Source organism: Muntiacus reevesi, chromosome 1 (assembly GCF_963930625.1).
Source record: "Muntiacus reevesi chromosome 1, mMunRee1.1, whole genome shotgun sequence".
In the NCBI taxonomy this organism is placed as follows: Eukaryota; Metazoa; Chordata; class Mammalia; order Artiodactyla; family Cervidae; genus Muntiacus; species Muntiacus reevesi.
The window spans coordinates 89824303-89849447 of NC_089249.1; the positions used below are offsets into that span (position 1 = coordinate 89824303).

General features: G+C 43.9%; 1 protein-coding gene across 1 annotated transcript in view; it reads left to right on the forward strand.

Annotated features, from left to right (window-relative positions):
* CASQ2 (calsequestrin 2) overlaps nt 1-25145 on the forward strand; it is a 74203-nt gene that overhangs the window by 16583 nt on the left and 32475 nt on the right. Inside the window, exons 2-4 of the mRNA XM_065927176.1 lie at nt 13575-13659; nt 16670-16770; nt 18368-18479. Coding sequence (XP_065783248.1) covers nt 13575-13659; nt 16670-16770; nt 18368-18479 — 298 coding nt within the window. The remainder of the gene's footprint in view (nt 1-13574; nt 13660-16669; nt 16771-18367; nt 18480-25145) is intronic.

Here is a 25145-nt window from a genome sequence, read left to right on the forward strand (position 1 = left end):
CCTTTTTTCATTAGGAACCTATGGAAGGTATAGTTAAAAAAGGGACACTGTTTCCCTGGCTGCAGGAACATGATGGATACTTGGTGGGACTCGTCCAAGGGAGGGGGCTACCAGAGAGTGTGGGCATTTGAGCTCCCAGACTGCTTTTTCACAGGCTCTTGGGAACAGAACTCTGCTGAGAAAAATTGGAAAAGTGCATGACCTGGCCCCTAGGTCAGTCAAATTCATTTTTTAATAAGAAATCCCACTGCAATAATATTTTTAGTATGAAGAAAACAGAAACCTGGCTCAGAAATAGCCTCCCTTAATCAGTCGTTGTGGACGTCACAAATGCTGCCCAGGGAGATTGTACTTGTGTGTTAGAGACTGCAGTAGAGCGGTGGTTCTCAGTATGCGAACTTGGGACCCGCAGCATGGGTGTCTCCTGGACCCTGTCAGACGTGCAAATTCATGGGGCCCCTCCCAGGCCTCCTGAGTGGGGAATTCCAGGGTGGACACAGCAAGCTGTGTTCTTACAAGCCTTTCGCCCAGGTAATACTGATGCAGGCTCAGGTTCTAGAACCACTAGCTTAGTGTAATGGGGTTGCCCTGCAGTGAATTTCTAGGGAACAAACATTCATAAACACTTAAATACATAGTACTCCTGCAAGAATTAGATCTCATCTTTTCAGATTAGAAAATTGAGATCAGAGAAGCTGTGACCAGCCCAGAGTCTCACAGCTGATAAGCGGCAGAGCCAGGATTGGGGCCCAGGTCCCTCTGAGGCCCACGTGAAGGGAGCAGAATGTAATTGATGCAAGCTTGGGCCCTGGAGCCAGAGTGTCATGGCTGGAATCCCAGATCACTTGAGCGCTGTGCGGCTCTGGGCAAGTTGGTTAGCCTTTCTGTGCCTCTGTTTCCTCATCTTGAACTTATACTTCATGTGAGTTTTGTGACGATTCAATGAGATCACTCATATGAGGTGTTGGAGCAGTATCTGGTGTACAGTGAACACTTGATAGATGTTATTTTTATTGTTGTTAAGTACTGCTTCTCAGTGTGGTGGAGTGGAATGAACACACAGCAGTGACCTTTGGGTCTTTTCCTTGGCTCTGACAAAGGTGATAGTTCAAAAGTGCCAATAAAAACAATCAACACCGCCCCCCCCACCCCCACTTTCCCTCAAGGCTCTTTTAGAAGCCACCAGGTCCAGCCCCAAAAGGCCCCAGTGTTCATCTCATAAAATAGTGGTCCTGCTGCCTCACCTGCCTCCTGCATGGACACGTCACGTGCCAAGCCCCCAGCTATACATAGCCCAGGCCTCATCCGAGGGTGGTGGAAAGTGACAGGAGATTACTAGAGATAAACGTCAGCTCTCCAGTTTCAGGGGAGGACGCACAGTAGTGGAGTTGCTTGACATGTGGCCAGATGGTATCAGGGATGGTGGGTGAGAAGAGCCACTTGGCTCTTGGCTTACATGGGGAGAGCAGGGTTGCCGCCAGGGTACTTTTAATGGCTGGCCTGAGGGACACTCACTTGGACTGAAGATCTGTGACATTTCCCCCCATACTTCTCAGACCTTGATTTTTTTTCAGATTCTTGACCATGCAGAAAGTGAGCCCCTTCAGCTCCCTTCTGTAGGTAAGCAGCCCCTTGTCTCTGCTACCCCACCTTCTTCTGACAATGAAGCAAATTAGTCTTTCTCCTCCAGGAGGACAATGTTTGAGAAACCGAACTTTGTTCCTGTTGGTCCCTGGATTAGGGCTGAGATGTCCTACAAAGGGAGTGGACTTGGAGAGACACACATAGACAGGGCACCTCACATGCCTGTCGTCTGAGGCCAAAGGGATCGTGTCCCTTTGCTCAAGCAAACTTCTTCAGCAAGTGATCTACACCTGCTCTACTGCGACCCTGCCACCTACTCATCAGCCTCGCTCTCAGCGCTTTGGCTTCTGGCCCAGCTCCTCTCTAAAGGTCACCCGTGACTTATCATCCTGAAAGGAGAGACCTCAATGGTGGGCCCATCTCCGGGACTCTCTGTGACACTTGATCTGACCACCTGCTTGTTCTCAAGCTTCTTATGACTATGGAGTCCTGGCACTGCATTCCTTGTCCTCCTGCTTCTCCCACACACCTCTCTGCCTCCAAGCAGCCTCCTTTTCTCACCTCCTTCAAGGCAGCCAGTCCTTGACCCTGTGGTTTTCTCATATACTCTCCTTATACCTTCACCTCTCACCTACAGAGCACTCCAGGTTGGCACCTCCAACTACTGCCTGGATTTCCATGGCCATGGACTCATTGCACCTAAAGCCAAGCTGAGAAGCTCATTCGTGGTTCTGGTGTGCCCTCCTGACATCTCTGGTCTCCACTCTGTTCCCTGGCTGAAGACCTTGGAATCGTCTGGCCTCCTCCTCTCCTTGGTTCCCCCCACCTTGCCAAATTCTCCAAAACCATAAAATGGTTACCAGTCTGACTGATTCTCAGCCTTTAACTTCATTTCACAGGCTGCTTCATCTGCTGCCTTCGCTGGAGAACTGACATCTCCCACTGAGACTTTAGCAGCAGCCTCCTGACTGGTCGCCTTCCCTTCCCCTTTCCTATCTGTCCACTGTCCTATGCCTTCAGATCAACCCTCCCCAAACTCAAATTAACCATACTGTTCTTCTACTCAAGCGTCTTCCACATCAGAACTGCCGGTCCTAATGTTCAAAGTCCTTCACGCTCTTTCTCTAACATGCCTTGAGCGTGCTACTCCTTCCAGCTCCCCTGAGAAGCCCTCTGTCTGAGAACAGAGGTCTCTTCCCTTTCACTCACCCTGTGCGTTTGCTCCTCCAAACCTTCAAAAACACTTCTGCCATGCTCTTCTTCCTCAGACGTCCATGCAGCTCTCCTCTGCCTCTTCAGACACACCTCCCCTCTCAAGGTCTAGTAGCCTCCCTTCTTTCTTCCATTTATTTATTTAACAAACTAATGTTTTTGTTTTGTTTTTAGCTCTCCTCTCCTCAGGTTCTATACTGGGTGCTGGAGACAGTACATAGAGAAAAACAGGCAGGGACATGGAACTCAGTAAACGTGTACTTATTGATACAAACTGAGAAAGGAGTGTGAAGGCAAAGCACGATGGACAAGGGTAGAAAGAGCACCCAGTTCAGACCCAGCTCAGAAAGAGCACCAGGGAGTCAGGAAATGCCCTTTGAGCTACTGACACTAATGTGTAGACTTCAAGGAGAAATAGGAGTTGAGGGAAGGATCTTCTAGAAAGAGGAAAGAGCATGCACAGTAGAGGAGCATGTTGAGTGTCTTTGTGTAAATAGATCAAGGCGTCCCCACAGGCAGCTGCAGTCCGTGCCTGACCCTAGGACTTGGGAGCACAGCTGAACGAGGTATCCTGGGCAAAGACTTCTTGATCCGGGAAAGAACTTGCTGTTTTGAGGAACTGAAAATGATGTGTTAGTAAGAGGCAGAATGGCCCCAAATGAGGCTGGAGAGGCAGCTGGGCCAAACTGTGTAGGGCCTTCGTGGTCATGTTAGGGATTTTTGGAGCTTAAATCCATACTCCTCTGCATCACTTTCAAACCTCTGTATGATTGACCTCCCTGCCCATGAACTCTCTTGCTCTGGCTCCATAGCCCTTATTTTCTGTCTTAGTTCTTCAACATCTATCAGCTAATTTTTTGTTTGTTTTAATTTTTATTTTTAAAACTTATGAAAGTACAATAACATATTTATAGGAGACTTGGAAAATACAGAACAAGGTTACATATAGCTCTGCTATATATTACAATTATTCCTATCAGCTAATTTTTCATTAGCTTCCTCCCTAATGACATCGCAAACTCCTTGACTCGAATGTGTCTTGCACTTTTGTTTCGCATGGAACCTTGATCATAGTAAGGCCTCAATTAATAATTATTGTCTTCTTGCTATCACCATACATTAGGCTTTGGTATTTCTTAATAGGCACATGTTTCAGTTGACCCTTTCAAGTTGTCATCATAGTAAGAAGAAAATATAACATTTATTAAGCACTTTAGTTCAGTTCAGTCGCTCAGTCATGTCCGACTCTTTGCGGCCCCATGAATCACAGCATGCCAGACCTCCGTGTCCAACACCAACTCCTGGAGTCTACCCAAACCCATGTCCATCAAGTCGGTGATGCCATTCAGCCATCTCATCCTCTGTCATCCCCTTCTCCTCCTGCTCACAATCCCTCCCAGCATCAGGGTCTACCAATGAGTCAACTCTTCGCATGAGGTGGCCAAAGTATTGGAGTTTCAGCTTCAGCATCAGTCCTTCCAATGAACACCCAGGACTGATCTCCTTTAGGATGGACTGGTTGGATCTCCTTGCAGTCCAAGAGACTCTCAAGAGTCTTCTCCAACACCATAGTTCAAAAGCATCAATTTTTCTGCACTCAGCTTTCTTCACAGTCCAACTCTCACATCCATACATGACCACTGGAAAAACCATAGTCTTGACTAGATGGACTTTTGTTGGCAAAGTAATGTCTCTGCTTTTTAATATGCTATCTAGGTTGGTCATAACTTTCTTCCCAAGGAGTAAGTGTCTTTTAATTTCATGGCTGCAATTACCATCTGCAGTGATTCTGGAGTCCAAAAAATAAAGTCTGACACTGTTTCCACTGTTTTCCCATCTATTTCCCATGAAGTGATCAGACCAGATGCCATGATCTTAGTTTTCTGAATGTTGAGCTTTAAGTCAACTTTTTCACTCTCCTCTTTCACTTTCATCAAGAGGCTTTTAGTTCCTCTTCGCTTTCTGCCATAAGGGTGGTGTCATCTGCATATCTGAGGTTATTGATATTTCTCCCGGAAATCTTGATTCCAGCTTGTGCTTCTTCCAGCCAGCATTTCTCATGGTGTACTCTGCATATAAGTTAAATAAGCGTGGTGACAATATACAGCCTTGACATTGTCCTTTTCCTATTTGGAACCAGTCTGTTTTTCCATGTCCAGTTCTAACCATTGCTTCTTGACCTGCATATAGGTTTCTCAAGAGGCAGGTCAGGTGGTCTGGTATTCCCATCTCTTTTAGAATTTTCCACAGTTTATTGTGATCCACACAGTTGAAGGCTTTGGCATAGTCAATAAAGCAGAAATAGATGTATTTCTGGAACTCTCTTGCTTTTTCGATGATCCAGCAGATGTTGGCAATTTGATCTCTGGTTCCTCTGCCTTTTCTAAAACCAGCTTGAACATCTGGAAGTTCATGGTTCACATATTGCTGAAGCCTGACTTGGAGAATTTTGAGCATTACTTTGCTAGCATGTGAGATGAGTGCAATTGTGCGGTAGTTTGAGCATTCTTTGGAATTGCCTTTCTTTGGGATTGGAATGAAAACTGACCTTTTCCAGTCCTGTGGCCACTGCTGAGTTTTCCAAATTTGCTGGCATATTGAGTGCAGCACTTTCACAGCATCATCTTTCAGGATTTGAAATAGCTCAACTGGAATTCCATCACCTCCACTAGCTTTGTTTGTAGTGATGCTTTCTAAGGCCCACTTGACTTCATATTCCAGGATGTCTGACTCTAGGTGAGTGATCACACCATCGTGATTATCTGGGTCGTGAAGATCTTTTTTGTACAGTTCTTCTGTGTATTCTTGCCACCTCTTCTTAATATCTTTGGCTTCTGTTAGGTCCATACCATTTCTGTCCTTTATCAAACCCATCTTTACATGAAATGTTCCCTTGGTATCTCTCATTTTCTTGAAGAGATCTCTAGTCTTTCCCATTCTGTTGTTTTCCTCTATTTCTTTGCACTGATCACTGAGGAAGGCTTTCTTATCTCTCCTTGCTATTCTTTGGAACTCTGCATTCAAATGGGAATATCTTTCCTTTCCTGCTTTGCTTTTCATTTCTCTTCTTTTCACAGCTATTTGTAAGGCCTCCTCAGACAACCATTTTGCCTTTTTGCATTTCTTTTCCACGGGGATGGTCTTGATCCCTGTCTTCTGTACAATGTCACGAACCTCCGTCTATAGTTCATCAGGCACCTTGTCTATCAGATCTAGTCCCTTAAATCTATTTCTTACTTCCACTGTATAGTCATAAGGGATTTGATTTAGGTCATACCTGAATGGTCTAGTGGTTTTCCCTACTTTCTTCAATTTAAGTCTGAATTTGGCAATAAGGAGTTCATGATCTGAGCCACAGTCAGCTCCCAGCCTTGTTTTGCTGACTGTATAGAGCTTCTCCTTCTTTGGCTGCAAAGAATATAATCAATCTGATTTCAGAGTTGACCATCTGGTGATGTCCATGTGTAGAGTCTTCTCTTGTGTTGTTGGAAGAGGATGTTTGCTATGACCAGTGCGTTCTCTTGGCAAAACTCTATTAACCTTTGCCCTGCTGCATTCCGTATTCCAAGGCCAAATTTGCCTGTTACTCCAGGTGTTTCTTGACTTTCTACTTTTGCATTCCAGTCACCTATAATGAAAAGGACATCTTTTTTGGGTGTTAGTTCTAAAAGGTCTTGTAGGTCTTCCTAGAACCATTCAACTTCAGCTTCTTCAGCATTACTGGTTGGGGCATAGACTTGGATTACCATGATATTGAATGACTTGCCTTGGAATCGAACAGAGATCATTCTGTCATTTTTGATTTGCATCCAAGTACTGCATTTCAGACTCTTTTGTTGACCATGATGGCTGCTCCATTTCTTCTAAGGGATTATTGCCCACAGTAGTAGATATAATGGTCACCTGAGTTAAATTCACCCATTCCAGTCCATTTTAGTTTGCTGATTCCTAAAATGTCAACATTCACTTTTGGCATCTCCTGTTTGACCACTTCCAATTTGCCTTGATTCATGGACCTAACATTCCAGGTTCCTATGCAATATTGCTCTTTACAGCATCGGACCTTGCTTCTATCACCAGTCACATCCACAATTGGGTATTGTTTTTGCTTTGGCGCCATCCTTTTATTCTTTCTGGAGTTATTTCTCCACTGATCTCCAGTACCATATTGGGCACCTACCGACCTGGGGAGTTCTTCTTTCAGTGTCCTATCATTTTGCCTTTTCATACTGTTCATGGGGTTCTCAAGGCAAGAATACTGAAGTGGTTTGCCATTCCCTTCTCCATTGGACCACATTCTGTCAGACCTCTCCACCATGACCCGACTGTCTTGGGTGGCCCCACACGGCATGGCTTAGTTTCACTGAGTTAGACAAGGCTGTGGTCCTGTGATCAGATTGGCTAGTTTTCTGTGATTATGGTTTCAGTCTGTCTGCCCTCTGATGCCCTCTCGCAACACCTACCGTCTTACTTGGGTTTCTCTTACCCTGGACGTGGGGTATCTCTTCACGGCCGCTCCAGCAAAGCGCAGCCGCTGCTCCTTACCTTGGACGAGGGGTATCTCCTCAGGCCGCGCCTCCTGAGCTTGAAGGTGGAGTAGCTCCTCTCGGCCCTCCTGCGCCTGCGCAGCAGCCGCTCCTTGGAGGTTGGGTTGCTCCTCTTGGCCGCCGCCCCTGACCTAGGACGTGGATTAAGCACTTACTGATGCCAAAAACTGTGTCAAGACATTTACATGCCTCATCTCATTTACTCTTCTTCAGAACAGCCTTATGAATCACATATTGGTACTCCCTATACTTTACAGCAGAATCATAGCAAGGACCAAGTCAGGGGTCCAGGTCTCTGATGCCAAGCTGCATACTCTTAACCACTAGGATATATTATCTCTGGGTCACTTATTCATTTAAAGATGAGATCTACTTCAACCACATCATTACAGAGGTAACAATAGTATAATAAATACCTATATGATGCAAAATTTTATAAAGACATACTATAAATATCCACAATTTTGCTGCTGACATGAATATTATTTAATATGATTTTTTTATATAAAGTTGTTTCTATACTCAAAAGAATCAGCAATCATCAAACAAATCAATGTTTCTAGAACTGCACCCATGCCCAGCGGCTACACATACCAACTGATAAGAGACAGTTTCATCCTCTAGAATGGACAGGTGGCAAGACCATTTGAGAAGTAACCAACCAACCAATCAACAAAACAGACAGAGCCAGAAGTCAACACAAGAAAACTGGAGTCTAATCTGAAAACAGCATTCTGGTTTTTTGGGAATTTGGGAGACACATTGACTCTATCTTTTCTCCTCCTGGTGGTTGTAACTTTTAATCACTCTGAAGTGAAGTGAAAGTGAAAGTCGCTCAGTCGTGTCCAACTCTTTGTGACCCCATGGACTATACAGTCTATGGAATTCTTCAGGCCAGAATATTGGAGTGGGTAGCCTTTCCCTTCTCCAGGGGATCTTCTCAACCCAGGGATCAAACCCAGGTCTCCCGCATTGCAGGCAGATTCTTTACCAGCTGAGCTATGAAGGAAGCATCCCTGTAACTGGTGACAATTTCCTCTTCTCCTTTTGGCTCAAAAATCTCTTAAACTTATGAAGTACCTGGGCCAGTCCATTCATCCAAAGTATGCTGAGTGTCTCTAGGGAGCTATATGAGATACAAAAGAAGCACAGAATCAGCGTTTTCTTCCTTAGGGAGGAAAGATGCACAATTTAGAACTCTAAGAGAAGACTCTTGAGAGTCCCTTGGACTGCAAGGAGATCCAACCAGTTCATCCTAAAGGAGATCAGTCCTGGGTGTTCATTGGAAGGACTGATGCTGAAGCTGAAACTCCAATACTTTGGCCACCTGATGCGAAGAGTTGACTCATTGGAAAAGACCCTAGTGCTGGGAGGGATTGGGGGCAGGAGGAGAAGGGGATGACAGAGGATGAGATGGCTGAATGGCATCACCGACTCGATGGGCATGAGTTTGAGTAAACTCCGGGAGTTGGTGATGGACAGGGAGGCCTGGCGTGCTGCGATTCATGGGGTCGCAGAGCGTCAGACACGACTGAGTGACTGAACTGAACTAAACTGAACTGAATGACTGCAAAATAAATGCCAGAGTGCTGTGTCCCTATAATGGGCTATTGGAATTCACAGAAAGGAGACTGGAGTCAAAGATGAGTCTGGAGCTGGGCTTTGCAGCCAAGGCCAGGCTGGCAGCAACCTGAGAGAGCTCAGTGAGACTGGGCTATGGAAGAATGGAGAATGGAAAATATGAGCTGGAGATATAAGACCAGAGCAATGGTGGAGATTAAGCTAAGTGGGAGAGGCAGACAATGTCTGGCCTGCCCCATCAGCTCAGCAGGGGCTCTTGATCCTGGGCAGAATGGTCATGTCAGGAGTCAGCCCAGAAGGCCCCAGTTTTTCACCGCACCCTTTCTCCCCCAGCCCAGTCTCATGGTTCTCTCTTGGGTGGCTGCCACCCTTGGCCACCCCTGGCTCAGGCCCAAGAAGGGCGCTTGCTAGGGCTGATGGAGGTGATGACAGAGCTCAAGTGGGCAGGCTTTGGGCCTAATCAGGGTAGGAGGCGAGAGTGACAGGACACCTCATGGATTTTGCAAAGGGTGCCAAGGAGAAGGTGGATAGGGCTTAGCTAGCACGGGTTCCTGACCCATCTGTGACTGCCAGCGTCTGTCTCTCCATCTGTGCCTAGAACAGTAACTGACTGTGGCTTAAACAGAAAACCATAAAAAAAACAGAACTGAGTTTATCTGCGATAGCACCTTCCACTCATATATCTTCAATTGTCATATATCAATAAGGTAACGAGAATGTCATGCTTTACAAGTCTAGGCGAGGCACACTTGGCATATACTTAAAAACCAATAAAATGTGGTGGTGTATGCCTAGGAGAGGTTGGAATTAAATTCTCTGTAATTCTCAGAGTTAATCCTGAAACCTCTTACTATTAATAATATTTCTCTCCTACACTTAAGATGAAGCAACCAACAGGGCTGAGCATGGCCCGTGGGTCACAGTTGGAAAACACCACGCCACATCACTTTTGGATGAACTGACAACCATTTATAGCAGTGTTTTCCAGAATGTGGTACAGGATCTGCTGTGTCAGAATCATGGGGTGTGGTGGTGTGGTTTATGAAAATATTTTTTCCTGAGCTCCACCCCAGCTCTATTCTCTACTTTCTGGAGGGAAGGCCAGGAAGTCCCATATCACCCAGTGCTCTAGGTTTAAGAACCACTGTTAGAGGCTCACACTTTAGGAATAGGGAAACTGTCTAATACCACAAAGCTATCAGGTCTCATCATCATTAGTTTTTAATCATAGAAAGGGAGCATTTCAGTTAACATATTGATAGCACTAAACAGGACAAAGTAGCTTGCACTGAACACCAGAAAACTCAAAAATGATCTTGTCTAATAAACTGAATGCAATAGATTAAAGCCAAGTGACTTCGCAGACAGACAGGCCTGTTTAAGCATTACAGGGACGCTCAAGATGAGTCATAACATAAACACTGATGATATCTTTCATCCTAAGCCTTCCCTAGTCTCAGCCAAAATTCAAGAAAGAAGAGAAATCTGTCCATGGGGTGGAGGCATCATTTGTTACCTACCCCTCCACCTCCAGTCACCAGAGGGAATGCACAGAGCAGCTCTCTGTGCTTCTGCCCAGTATCCTTGGCCTTAGATGAAAGGAGTGATTAGGAGCTAGAGAGGAAGAAAGAGAACAGAGAGCAGAGGAGGTCAAGAAGGGAAGAATGAATAGGCAAATAGAGAAGTTACAGCAGGAGATAGCTCTTTCAATAAATGGTGCTGGAATAGCTGGACACCATTGGTTAAAAATACACACACACACACACACACAAAACCCTTAAAACAGATCATGGACTTACACATAAAATTAAAATTCCAAAACTTCTAGGGAGATCCCTGGCAGTCTAGGGGTTAGGACTCAGTGCTTTCACTGCCATGGCCCAGGTTCAATCCCTGTCTAGGGAACTAAGATCCCTCAAGTCGCGGGAAACAACAACAAAAGAAAATAATAAAACTTTTAGGAAAAAATTAGAAAAAAACTTCAAGATACAGGATTAGGCAAACAGTTCTTAGACTTAACACCAAAAGTGTAATCCATAAGTGGGAAAACTGATAAATATGACTTCATTAAAATCAAGAACTTTTATTGTTAGAAAGACCTATTAGGATGATGAAAAGATAAGCTTCAGGGTGGAAAAAATATTTGTACACCACGCATCCAACAAAAGTGAGTGAAGTCACTCAGTCATGTCCAATTCTTTGCGACCTCATGGACTATAGCCTGCCAGGCTCCTTCGTCCATGGAACTTTCCAGGCAAGGATACTGAAGTGGGTTGCCATTTCCCTCTCCGGGGGACTAATATTTAAAAAGCTCTCAAAACTCAGCTATCAAAAATAATCTATTTGGAAAATAGACAAAAGACATGAACAGGTATTTCATAGAAGAGAGCATACTGATTGTAAGTACATCTAAAAGTATTCATCATCATTAGCCATTAAGGAAATGCATTAAAACCATAATGAGATATCACTACACATCTTATTTTAGATGTCACTTTTTTATTTTAAAAAGTGACAACACCAAATGTTGGTAAAGATGCAGAAGAACTGGATTCCTCATCCCTATGTTGTTATTGGGAGAAGGCAATGGCAACACACTCCAGTACTCTTGCCTGGAAAAGCCCATGGATGGAGGAGCCTGGTAGGCTGCAGTCCAAGGGGTCACTAAGAGTCGGACACAACTGAGCGACTTCACTTTCACTTTTCACTTTCATGCACTGGAGAAGGAAATGGCAACCCACTTCAGTGTTCTTGCCTTGAGAATCCCAGGGACAGGGGAGCCTGGTAGGCTACCATCTATGGGGTCACACAGAGTCGGACACGACTGAAGCGACTTAGCAGCAGCCCGAATAGCCACTCAAACAGCAGTTTCTTTAAAAATTAAACATGCAATTATTATACAACCCAGCAATTGCACTCCTGAGTATTTTTTCCTAAAAACATTAAGACTAACCTTCACAGAAAAACCTGTATATAAATGTTTCCAGTGGCTTTACTCCTAATAGCCCAAAACTTGAAATAGCCCAGATGTTCTCCAGCTGACGATAATTGAAGAAACTGTGGTACCTCCATAATATGGAAATACTGCCCAGTTATACAAAAGAATCATTTATTAATACACCCAAGAATCTGGATGAATCTCCAGAGAAATATGAGTAAAAAAAAAAACCTCAAATGTTGCATATTTTATGATTCAACTTATATAACATTCTTGAAAAGATTACAGAAAATGGGAACATGTTGTTCACTCACTAAGTCACGTCCAACTCTTTGTGACCCCATGGGCTGTAGCACACCAGGCTTCCCCATCCTTCACTATCTCCTAGAGTTTGCTCAAACTCATGCCCATTGACTTGGTGATGCCAGGGTTGTGGTTAGGGAGCCAAGCGGTTGCCAAGGTTAGGGAGGGAATGATGGTGGAACCAAGTGGATGTGACTATAAAAGGACAATATGAAGGCTCCTCATTGTTATGGAAATCTTCTGTATCTTTACTATATAAATACCAATATCCAGTTTTGATATTGTATTATAATTTTGCAAGATGTTACTTTGGGGGCAAATTGGGTAAAATGTATGAGTGATCTCTCTGTACTATTTCTTACAACTGCATATTAATCTGCAATTATCTTTTTCTAAAATTTTAAATAAAGAAATGTAATATTAATATTTCATGATCTTTCTGGGAGCTTCCCCACTCTATTCTATTTTAAGCCTCCATTCAGCCAGATGGCAGGAATTAGATCTCAGTCAATTGAGGGTCTCTCTAATTCCTTATCTCTGGAGGAGGAAATGGCAACCCACCCCAGTATTCTTGCCTGGAGAATCCTATGGACAGAGGAGCCTGGTGGGCTATAGTCAGTCCACAGAGTTGCAAAGAGTCGGATACGACTGAGTGACTGAGCGCTGCTTCCTCATATCTAACTTTCAGGGAGCTTAACATGATGCCAGGCTCACGCGTGGTGTCAGCAGGTAGCTGGTGTCCACCCAGTCCACCCATCTGTCCAGCTGACACTGTTGCCTCCTCTTCCCCTTTGAGGCTATGAATCCACCCAGGTACTCTGCTAGTTCTTCCTCTCAGCTGGAAGCAGGAAAACTTCAGGGGTCATCTCAGGTCGTTTTACCAGACACCCTCAATTGACGTTCCTACTCCTCAAGTCCATGGGGTAGAGGGATTTGAAGACCATCTTGGGTATTGGGGACACAGGCCTCCTTTATTCTAAGGTCCCTCAGCCTATCTGGCATCTCTTGTGACCCTGCCAAACCCCAGTGGCTGGGGATGGGCTCCAGGCACCTTAGTAGGAATCTATTGGTACCGAGTTCTTTTTGTTTCCTTTCTGATTCTGCTCTCTCCCAATTCAAATTTTATCTACCCTGAGGGCAAAAAAGCATATGCAACAATGGATATGGCCTTCCAAATCTGAGATCTGGTCCTCACATTTTTCTCTCCTTGGTTCTCAGAATTCTGCTGAATCACCCTTCTCCTGAGGGTGTAAATATAGAATCTCTACATTGCTTCTTTAATTGGTTACAGAGTAACAGGAAGTATGGAGAGAAATCTTCTTGTCAACATATCAAAATACTGTCCCGTGGTATTTTCTACGCCTTGCTGCCCTTGACTCACTTACTGTCCTACTTCTCTTTCCCTTCAGCTTGTGGCCCAGGTTCTGGAACATAAAGATATAGGCTTTGTGATGGTGGATGCCAAGAAAGAAGCCAAGCTTGCCAAGAAATTAGGTAAGTGTGATATTTTTTTTTTAGATAGATCACAAAGAAAAAAATGTGTCTTGCAAAAAAAAAAAAAAAAGGTACAGTCATTTTTTTTCTTGCATGATAACTAGACTGTTTTTAAATAAATATAAAATGATCCTGGACAGCTTAGTCTTAGCTTAGGGAAGAGTGTCACAAAAAGTAAATACAGGCCTGAATTCAATGATTTCACATTAGACATTTAATATATCTTTGGATCAGTACAAGAAAGAGGGTCTCTTCATGGGAAAATGGAATGGTTCAAACCTTTATTTCCAGCTCTTAGAAAAGGTTAAAAGGCTAGCGTCTTGGCAGAGGATGGGGGAACATAAATTAGGAATTCATGAGTAACATGTATACACTACATAAACAACAAGGACCTACTTATAGCACAGGAAACTATACTCAATGCTTTGTAATAACCTATATGGGAAAAGAATCTGAAAAATACATGCATGTATAACTGAATCACTTTGCTGTACATCTGAAACTAACACTGTACATCAACTATACATTAATTTTAAAAAAGGGGAGGGGGGGCTAACCTCACTGACACAGTGATCACTTTGAGGGAGATCAAATCTCCTCTTGCATCACCTATTGTTTCCTGACCTCTTAGCTGAAGCAGCCAATAAAGGATATCATTAATAGCAGTGACTCTAGGGTCCCAGTTGTTTCTATATTGAAGGCCAAACCCCAGCTGGGTACTGTCACCAAGGATGAACGGGAGGATTTGGAGGAGGTATGGTTAAATGACTACACAGTGCAAGTTGTAATCTCTTGTGTCAATATGTCATGGTTAAGTGCGAGTGGACTTTAAGATTCTTACACTTCTAATCCCAAGGAGAGAGAATATAGGTTACTCCTTGGTTTGCAAACACCCCGCACCTGTACTGACCATTTCACTTTTTCTGCATCACCAGTGAAGGATGGCTAGTAAAAGAGAGCGGGAGGTTATAAAACAGGACCTTTAAAGAAAGGTTAATTGGATTGGGAGTAGTAATCACAGAATAAAGAAAAAGATTAGCGGTGGGTCAGTAAACACCTTTAGATATATACGAAAGTTCATTATCTTAGAGAATTTCAAACAACTCCTTCCTATTTTGTTTTCAAGATCAGTTTTTTTTAAAAAAGATTTAAAATGTAGGAGACAACATTTAGGTTAGATACAAGGCAGACTCATGACTATAAGTGATAATGCATTATTAAGAATGCCTGGAGAATATCCTTCCCTGGAGAAAAGTTAAGAATTTTTTCCCCTTGTGCAGGGGAGCAAAGCATATTCAACTCTTTACCTTGTCAAAAGTGAGTTGATGAATTCAGTCCAGTGCCTCTTGATTCCCTAGTCTTCCCTCTTCCCACTCTTTCAATGAGAATTTGGGAGAATTTCTAATAAATATAGTTAGAGGAAAACACTAGTGTTCTAGCAATCTAGAAATTTAGGGAGCACAAGCTTGGCAAGCATTCATAAGAATGAACTGATGGATATTCTCCCAGTGGAGGATGTGATGGGGTTTCAGACGTCTAAATGAACTTGTAAATGACATGGGGCAGGTTCTTTCTGATTATTCAATCCTTGGAGTTTACAGGACAGTTGTATCTTGTAAACCTGCTCCTTGAACTCCATCCCCATTTCCGTTTGCCAGAGTTTGGTCTCTGAACTAATGCAACAATCTCCTAACTGGTGTCAGGCTCAGAGAAAAGTCCAACAGCAGGATACTGCCTGAGGCTCGCCATGCACCCTCTGTGATCAGTCACCGCCCGCCTCAGGGGTACCTGGCACGCTCCTCCCTTAGATTTACACATGGAGCTCCGCAGCATACTAGGGCTTCTTCAGAAGTGCCCTGGGACATGGTGGGCAGTGGGCCAGCCTCCCTTTCCCTAGAGATTCTGCAGAAGAGTTCATCTGGAGAGAGCATCCTCCAGCTAATTGAGAGTTTGAAAACAATTAATCTAAGGAATTAAGGATGCCATACAGTTGGACCAAGTGCCAGCCTCAGCTATTTAGCATTCCTGGGGGGGAAACGCAGTTCTCCAGCGAGCATTTGTGAAAGTACACAGCTAAGAGCGAGGAGGGCGGGAGACATCACACGGAGAGCGAGCAGGGCGGGAAAGAAGATGCAGAACCTGCTCCTGCAGCCTTATCAGCAGACTGCGAAAAGACGTGCAGAATTCAGCTACAATAGGCAAGCAAGGCGTTTGCTCTGACTGCAAACTTTTATGGGATGCCCAAGGGGTCCAGACTCCAAGCAAGGTGCTGGGGTCCCAAGAGGACAACAGCCCTACCCTTCTAGAGGGATGGCTGTTGTAGTGAGTACCTGTACATGGAGCTGAGAGCAGATCCATAATGGCAAGGGAGATTGGAGAAGCTCTCTCTTGAAAAATGGGTCGTAAGCTAAGACCCAGAGGAGATGACCAGGATGAGTGACAGTGGTGTTGGTGTAGTGGGAAAGGTCACTCCAGGCGCAAGGAGAACAGCTGTACAGAGAATCATGCACTATGGCTTTTCCTTTCTGTCCCCTTCACCTCAGCTCTTGGACAAAAATTCCAGGGAGAAGCACAGGGCTGAAAAGTGAAGTTCTCAAGGGAGCACAGGCCACCCAAGGGCGAATGCAGAGGACAGGGCTGGCACTGGGCTGTGGAAGGGCTTCATGCCAGGCTACAGAGCCAGATGGGCAGTCGGTGTGAAAACTTTCTGATAAGAAGGATGGAGTCAGCAATAGTTTTTAGAAAGTTAAAGCAGTGGCAGAGTGGTGATGAGGTTTTTCTTTTAAGCTAAAGTCCAGGTGGAATTGTTGGTTCTTGACTATTTCGTTTTGAGCTTCCATTTTGGGAACCTTCTGAGGTGTGGTTGCAAGGGAACCAATCTTCGGGTTAATGCTAGTTCCACGGAGCCTAACCCCATGTCACCCAGGAAACCTGAGCCAGACCCTGGCCAACAGGATGGCTCTTCGTTCATCAGGATGATTTTATTTTGGGAACTCTTTGTTTCTTTTAGGTTTTGATGAAGAAGGGAGCCTGTATATTCTTAAGGGTGATCGCACAATTGAGTTTGATGGCGAGTTTGCGGCTGACGTCTTGGTGGAGTTTCTCTTGGACGTAAGCTTCTGTGCCCAGTGACCTTGCGTGGTGCTGTTTGGGTTCAAATACAGGGAAACGTAAGACCCCAAAGTAACAACAGAAAAGGTAGATAACCTGACCTGGTCTAAGAAAGATTTCTCAAGCCTCACAAAAAACTAAAGCATGCCTACATCACGACAATATTTATGTCTACTCAGCAGCTGGCCCATAAATCACTTCAGAAACTGTTTTATTAGTGACCAGAGGGTCACAAATTAGGACTTTGTAGCAGTAGGATGTTACCTCTCTGAGCCAGTTTCACAAACATCCCCAGAAACCCCTTGGCTTTGTTCTAGGGCTTCTGAAGGGGGGTGTAAGGAAGAGAGGAGGACGGTCAGTGGAAGATGGAGGAGGGAGAGGAGTAATAACCTGCTGAGTGACCCTCAGACAGGATAAAGAGAAGCAGGGCTGAGGAGCCCTCCAATACCACATTCGCTCTCAGCCATGGACGGACAACACCCTGGGATCTACGTGCTCAGGCCAGTAGAGGAATAGACACTATACAGATATTTTTTCCATAGCTAAACTCACACTTTCAATAGCAGCTGTGAAGTCAAGTACTTCTGAACACAGGTGCCTGTGCAGATAAAGGCCATCCGTACTGGCGACTCCTTATCTACCAGCTAGACCACAGTGGCCTACTGCCTTTTCCCAGCTGCCTCAAAAATTCTGAGCGGGTCAGAAGTAAGCCGAAGGTTACCTCCTACAAAACAGTGCCCATAGACTCTCATCTCACTGACCCATGCTGGCAAGCCCTAAAGAAGGCTGAGGGAGGCAACAGAACAACTCTGGGCCCACGTGGCCCTGCCCTGGCTCTATCAGCTAGGAGGGGGCTTTTAGACGCAAGTACCTTAAACAATGAGCAACATCACTGACAAACGGAAGACCAGGCGGAGGCAGATTTTAGACTTGACCAAATCAGGGCCCTAACTCCGTTTCTTTCTGTAAATCAGGTAATTGTGTTGGCTTTGTCCTCAAGCTGACTGTTCTCAAGTTTTCTGACAACCTAGAGGGGTGGGATGGGATGGGAGGTGAGAGGGAGGTTCAAGACAGAGGGGACATATGTATACTTATGGCTGATACATGTTGTTGTATGGCAGAAACCAACACAACATGCTAACACAATTATCCTCCAATTAAAAATAAATTTTTAAAAAGGTCCAGTGCCAGGAGCTGATACGTCACATTTCCTCATTCATATCCCATAAGACAGGAAAAGAATCTGACCTCCATTGCTCTCTTAAAAGAAAAGTCGAACTTTCCCCAGGCATTCAAGCTGATCTACTCTGGAGGTTCATTGGCCAGAATTGAGTCACATGCCATTCCTGAATCAATAGCTGGCAAGAGAAATGAGGTTGCTCCTAGACCAGTCGGCCTACTCCATGAGTTAAGGTCCGTTCCTCTAAGAAAGGACACAATTTCACCTCACTGGAAAAACTGAAATGGATCATGAAGAACTCAGACTAAGTTCACAACTTCCCCCCCAAAACACTCTACACATGCGCCTGACTCACCTACTGGGCAGGAACAGTTCTTTTATTTGAACATCTTTTGTGTTGTGTGTGTGGCATTCCAGCTCATTGAAGACCCAGTGGAGATCATCAATAGCAAACTGGAAGTCCAAGCCTTTGAGCGCATTGAGGACCACATCAAACTCATCGGCTTTTTCAAGAGTGAGGAATCAGAACGTAAGTTGTCTGTCCACCCGAGCCTGTCAGTCTAAAGGCTCCTTTCCCAACAAGATGTGTTAGATTACCCAGAAAGAGGATGAGCCATCAGCACATAGAGGGAGACTCTTCCTTCCACCCTGTGCAATGGGACAAATGAGCAGAACTTATGCAAAACAGGTGGGGGAGCTGAAAGGATGCTGAGGTTGGGCCATGTTCTCTGACCTTGAAGGGGGCTCGTCAGTCTATCTATCTATCTAAGATGAGAGAAAAGCCCTTCCTCCACTTTCTCCACCTGCCCATCAACTGGCAGGATTCTCTCCCAACATGGGGCAGAAAGGGCTGTCTCCTTGACGTTGGCAGCTCCCGTGGTCAGCAGCTAGAGAGCTTCTCAGTCACTTGGACAGCATTTGAGGAAAATCTGGGTAGGGATCAGCTTGGCAGCTGTAGCACAATTTGGGAAATTGCTGGTCAACCTCCACTGACCACCAAGAATGCCTGCAACAGCATGGCCACACCCTTGGGTATATTCCCTTCGAAAGCTTTGTGGCCAGGTTTTAGGTGGGCAGAGGAACATATTGGAGCATCACTACAACCTACACAGAGGTGACTGGGGTAGCGAGTGGGAACCAGGAAGAGACAGGAAGAGAAGGAACCAGGAAGGCCAACTACTTGAGGACATTTTTTAAAGCACTTTGGCAGCAAGGGTCCTATGAGTTAAGGCTTTTTCTTGTGTTTGAACTGTGGAGAGAGAGACAGTGCTAGTAGGAGTGGTAATCATGAAAGAGAATTGGGTAGCATTAGTACATGGGAGGGTGCAAATAAGGGCTGCTTATGTCTATTTCTGGAATCTCCAAAATGTTTTGAAATTCTTTGTAAAGCCATTTCTGTATTCCATCTGCCAACTGGTATCCTTAGTCATCTCATCAACAACCCACCTATTTTCTCTCTCCTATGACTCAGCTCTCTTCTAATTTGCTACATAAAAGGTGAATAGAGATTCACCCTCCTTAAGGGTGCTTTGATAGGAAGGAAGCTAGCTAAGAACTTTCAACCCAGTTCTTTAGGTGACTTTATTTCAATTTTCACATTCCCATATAGAGGCGGGCTACTCTGGGTTCTCCTCCCACCCCCTTCTACTTTCTCCTCTTCCTTTCATTTCCCTTAATCCTTTTTTGCCTTCCCTGACCCCCTCAATTGTTTCTATCCATCCCCATCCTGTTTCTCTCTCTTCCTCCATTAAGCTCAGGACAGCATAGAGGGTGGGAGGATTGGAATAAAAAGGACATCTTCTGGAGTTTCCCTGATGGTCCAGTGGTTACAACTCCACGCTTTCACAGCCAAGGGCCTGGGTTTGATTCTTGGCCAGGATACTAAGATCCCACAGGCTGCACACTGTGGCCACAAAGAGAGAGAGAGAAAAGCACATCTTCCACTGTCTACCTTCCCCAACCCTAAATGAATAACAATAATTGCTCCATTCAACTAATGTATATCATATTCTAGGACCTATGCTAGGAGTTTTCTGTAGATGCCTTAGTTTCATTCTCACAGCTAGCCTGTAAGGTAGCTACCATTATTATCAGCATTTTAATGATGAAGATATAAAGGGACAGAAATGTTGAGTGAACTCACCCAGTATCAAACAGCTAGTAATAATGGTAGAGCCAAGATTTACATCCCAGACAGCCCCAGACGGCTGACTTCAAGGCTCAAACAGTGAACCACTGGGCTGTACTTTCAGGACTTCACAGCTGTGTCAGGTCAAGGCACACACGAAACGTGGCCATGCTTGTAAGGCACGTAGGGGTAAATTGGAAGAGATTTATTTGGGCTTACAAAAAGGATGCTTTTTCACTTTCTTAATATAATAATTACAAAATAATAGGAAAGATATCAAATATTACATTGTATAAAACTTCCAAGTAAAATATTTATAGATTTTGAATGAAAATCTTGTGCTTGCTTCTAAGAATATAGCTTTTGATATTAGGTTTTATGGTTGAAATAGCAATATACAGTTCCTGATCAAGGTTTTAAATGATCTTTTCAAATTCTGGATAGTCACTCTTGACCAGAGACTTTGCTGGCACATGTAGATGGTGGCAAATGACAGGAAAACACTCATTTTTTTTTTCTTTGATTGATGAACCATCTTTTCTTGCCATTGAACAGAATTTAGATAATCTAATCTCTGAATTGTCCTTCAAGGATGTGAACAATCTTTCCATCTAACAGATATTACTCTCCTTTTCAATGACAAATGTAATGTTAATATTTCTTATGATTATCTTAAAAAGTTTCAAACCCAGCTAAGCTTTTCCATACTACATATTTAAAAATAATAATGAAGCATTTGCTTTGGAATATGCAATTATCACTCTACTGGTCTTAACAACTTTTTCTTAAGATTTAAATAATAAAGTTACTAGTGAGTCATTTTAACTTCCTTTCTAAGGTTAAATTTTTGCTTTTAAATTGATAAACTTTGTCAGTACACTGTATATTTCACAGTGTCATTGCAATTTTTAGTTAACTTTTAGAGCCATTTTAACCTCCTTTCTAAGGTTAAATTTTTGCTTTTAAATTGAAAAACTTTGTCAGCACATTATATATTTCATATTGTCATTACAATATTCAGTTAACTTTATTCAGGAGCTCAGCAAATTCCAGCATGTTTTGAAGCCAATAATTTATCCTTTGAAGAGCTTTCAAACCAAACATAAATCACAATTTTTTTAATTCATCTCTTAGCTCATAAATTCTTAGTAAAACTCCCCTTGCACAGTGAGCCTGCTTGAGTATGATACAGCAGAGACAAGTCTTCTGAACCTATTTCTTTACTTGGAACTAAGGAGAGAAGCTTGGTGTTGCTAATGGTAAAGAATCTGTCTGCCAATGCCAGAGATGTGTGTTCAATCCCTGAGTCGGCGAGATCCCCTAGAGTAGGAAATGGCAACCCACTGCAGTATTCTTGCCTGGAAAATTCCATAGGCAGAGAAGCCTGGAGGGCTCCAGCTCATGGGGCTGCAGAGTCAGACACAACAGAGCACACACACAAGAAGAGAAGGGGCTATGGGGTGTGGGTATTATTTGGGTCACTTTTTAAAATAATTAATTTATGTGGCTGCATCAGGTCTTAGCTGTGGCACGCAGGATCTTCATTGCATCACGCGACGTCTTCCATCATGGTGTCCAAATCCTCCAGTTGTAGCATGTGGGCTCAGTAACTGAGGCTCATGGACTCAGTTGCTTCGCAGCATGTGGGGTCTGGGTTCCCTGACCAGGGGTCAAACTCATGTACCCTGTACTGCAAAGTGGATCCTTAACCACTGGGCCACCAGGGAAGTCCCTGGGGTCACTTTTTAAAGTAACAATCTCTTATGTGGAATTCATACCAACAGATAAATGTTTTTTAACAAAGAATTTCTGTGAATAAATACTGCTTGAATCTCAAAATTTTCAGAAAGAACTTGACAACACAGTCTTTGCACCTTCTTGTCATTACAGCCTCACCATCAGTTCTGAAGCCATGAAGGCCTACGGTCCTCTTTAATGAATCAGCTAATTAAATTATTCCCAATCATTATTTTTGAAAGAAATAATTTTTTAATTTACAAAAACAATAATACCTTATGAAAGCCCATCTAGAATCAGATTGGCTAATTGTTAATGTATACAGGCATTAGGAAAAAGAAAGAAGGTAGGAAGATAGAACAGCAAAAAGGGAAGAAGGAAGGCATAAATTGAATAATTCAGGAAGTTAAGAAAATCAGTTTTGCCCTCTTTAGAAATACCTAATACCAGATTTTGTTGATAATGTTGATCTTGATGATTATTAGCATAATAAACGGCTATCATACATTCCATTGGTGTTAGGAGAAAAAAATAAATTAAATCAAAAGAAAAAACTAAATATTTTACAGAGCCTCACAAACCAAAAAAAAATCACTGATGATAAACCAACTTGGACTAAAGTAAGAATCACACTCAGATGATCCACAGGGGAGCAGCCTCTCTCTAGCCGTGACGCTCACTATTCTTAGGCACAAAATAATTGTTACTGAAACAGAACATTCACTGAGGGAGCCACTGCTTTCAAATATAATATTAACTACTCAAAAATCTGAATGGTTGTAGAAAATATCTGGAGAGATTTATCACTAAAAAATTTTATATCTATCATGCCTCCTGTAACACACCCGTGGCCATCACACACTGGTGGAAAGCATCGTGTTGTTTTATTAGGCAACCCCATCTCTCTGTTTCCTTCTTGCCTTTCAGAAGAGGCCAAGGTCAATGAGTGGGGAAGCTAGGAGTTGGTAAGGCACCCAGGGAAGCAATTGTTGAGAATCCTGTGTTTTCTGCTGTATTTTGAGGGTGATTGGTCAAGGAAGCGGAGAAGGCAATGGCACCCCACTCCAGTACTCTTGCCTGGAAAATTCCATGGATGGAGGACCCTGATAGACTGCAGTCCATGGGGTCACTACAAGTCGGACATGACTGAGCAACTTCACTTTCACTTTTCACTTTCTTGCATTGGAGAAGGAAATGGCAACCCACTCCAGTATTCTTGCCTGAAGAATCCCAGGGACGGAGGAGCCTGGTGGGCGGCCGTCTATGGGGTCACACAGAGTCTGACATGGCTGAAGCGACTTAGCAGCAGCAGCAGCAGGTCAAGGAAGTGTAGTGGCACAGAAGACAAGGACTTTGCAGATGATCTCAAGCTTTTCTATTGAACAAGAACAATGGAGAGACAGTGGGGAAACTGGAAGGATTTAAAACATAGGTAGACTGGAATGGTCTTAGGACAGAAGGCTGCCTAAGACGTTTGGTACCCAATTAGAAAGGATCTGGAAGAACTGGGAGGCTACATCTCCCAGGGAGGTTGGACATGAAGGTCCATCTCCAGTTTGAACATGTAACTATGGATGCTAGTGCTAAGACGGCATGACAAAAACTTACTGAGGGAGATCAGGTAATGGCTAAGAACACCAAACTAAGGAAAATGTGAAGCTAAAGGGTCAATACCCAGTATGGAAAACTCGTGAGGAAATGCTAAGACACAACTGCAGTAAGCCTGAGGTTAAAAGTTGATGTTCAGGAGCCTGTTCCAGAAGGGGATAGATCAAAGTAACTGCATAGTCAGACTGGGAGGAGCCAGGTAGGACCTAGTCAACATCAAAACAGTACACAAGGGCAGGAAAAACCTTGGGATCATATGAGATCAAACAGAGCTGAAGACTAGACTGGGTTTCCTAGAAGCCAGCTGCTCTTTGGGTGAGGCTAAAGGCTCAACCACAGTTAGAAGCCTTGAAACCACAGTTTGAAGCTGGCAAATAATCTCGGTCAACCCTTCTGCATCTTAAAAGGGATATAGACTGGCTCCTCGAGTGAAGAAGGGAGATCCTGGGACACAGCTAAAGGACATTCTTTCTATCAGGACAGGGGTTCCTGGAGGCAAGGAGAGGTTCATCAGGAACAAGAGGTCAGGGAAGGGGGGGCAGAGGATTCTGATGGAGCCCACTGCTGCCTTAGATGAAAGTAAAAGTGAAGTCGCTCAGTCGTGTCCGACTCTTTGTGACCCCATGGACTGTAACCTACCAGGCTTCTCTGTACATGGGATTTTCCAGGCAAGAATACTGGAGTGGGAGGCCATTTCCTTTTCCAGGAGATCTTTCCGACCCAGGGATTGAACCTGTGTCTCCCACACTGTAGGCAGATGCTTTATCATCTGAGCCACCAGGGAAAATGCTGCCTTAGATAGACATAAATAACTCAGGTATGGCTATAACCATTCCACTTTCTGCATTTTCTCACCTTCTCTCTATTCATTCTCCAAATCTCTCACCCAACTTCCTCCCCTCCACCTAATCCTCTAGCCCAGCTCTCAGGTTTTATGATATATTTTCTGACAACCCAACTACTTTTATGAGGAATGAGTTTGTGTAAATTTGCATCAGCTTGTCCAGCTGCTCTTGTAGATTTTCCAACCCCTGTCTTGCCTGGGCTTATGTGATTTCCTCTATTTTAACAACCATCACGCTGCATTGTGGTCCTATGAGGGCCCATAACCCTCCTTGGCTGTGAGCCTTTGAGATCAGTGTACTTGTCTTATTCAACTTGCTGTCCCCTAAGTCAGCATTATTCTTGAAATGTTTTTGATTAAATATTAGAAAATTCTGCCTGCTTCTGGGATTCTAGAGAAAACTTATGCCTCTGACGATGAAGGGATATGAAATTTCATGAAATGGGGAAAAAAAGGTAATCTTAATAAAAGTGAACGGCAGGATCATTGACTATAGACTTTAGGATTATAGACTTTAGGCAGAATCATCCACACGAGCACCATTTCCATCACCCTCACATATCAGGCAGGAGTATGAATGTCTTTACCAAGCAGTAACTGCCTATGTGTAGTGAGGCACAGCATGGCCACACTCACAGGGTCTCATGCTTATATTGAGTCATTTAGATTCAGTCTGGGGCCAGAATCAAGTCTAATAGTATTATAGTCGCTCAGTCGTGTCTGAGTCTTTGAGCCCCCAAAGACTGTAGTCCGTCAGACTTCTCTGTCCATGGAATTCTCTAGGAAAGGATATGGGAGTGGGTTGCCATTCCCCTTTCCAGGAGATCTTCCTGACCCAGGAGTCGAACCCAGGTCTCCTGCATTGCAGGCAGATTCTT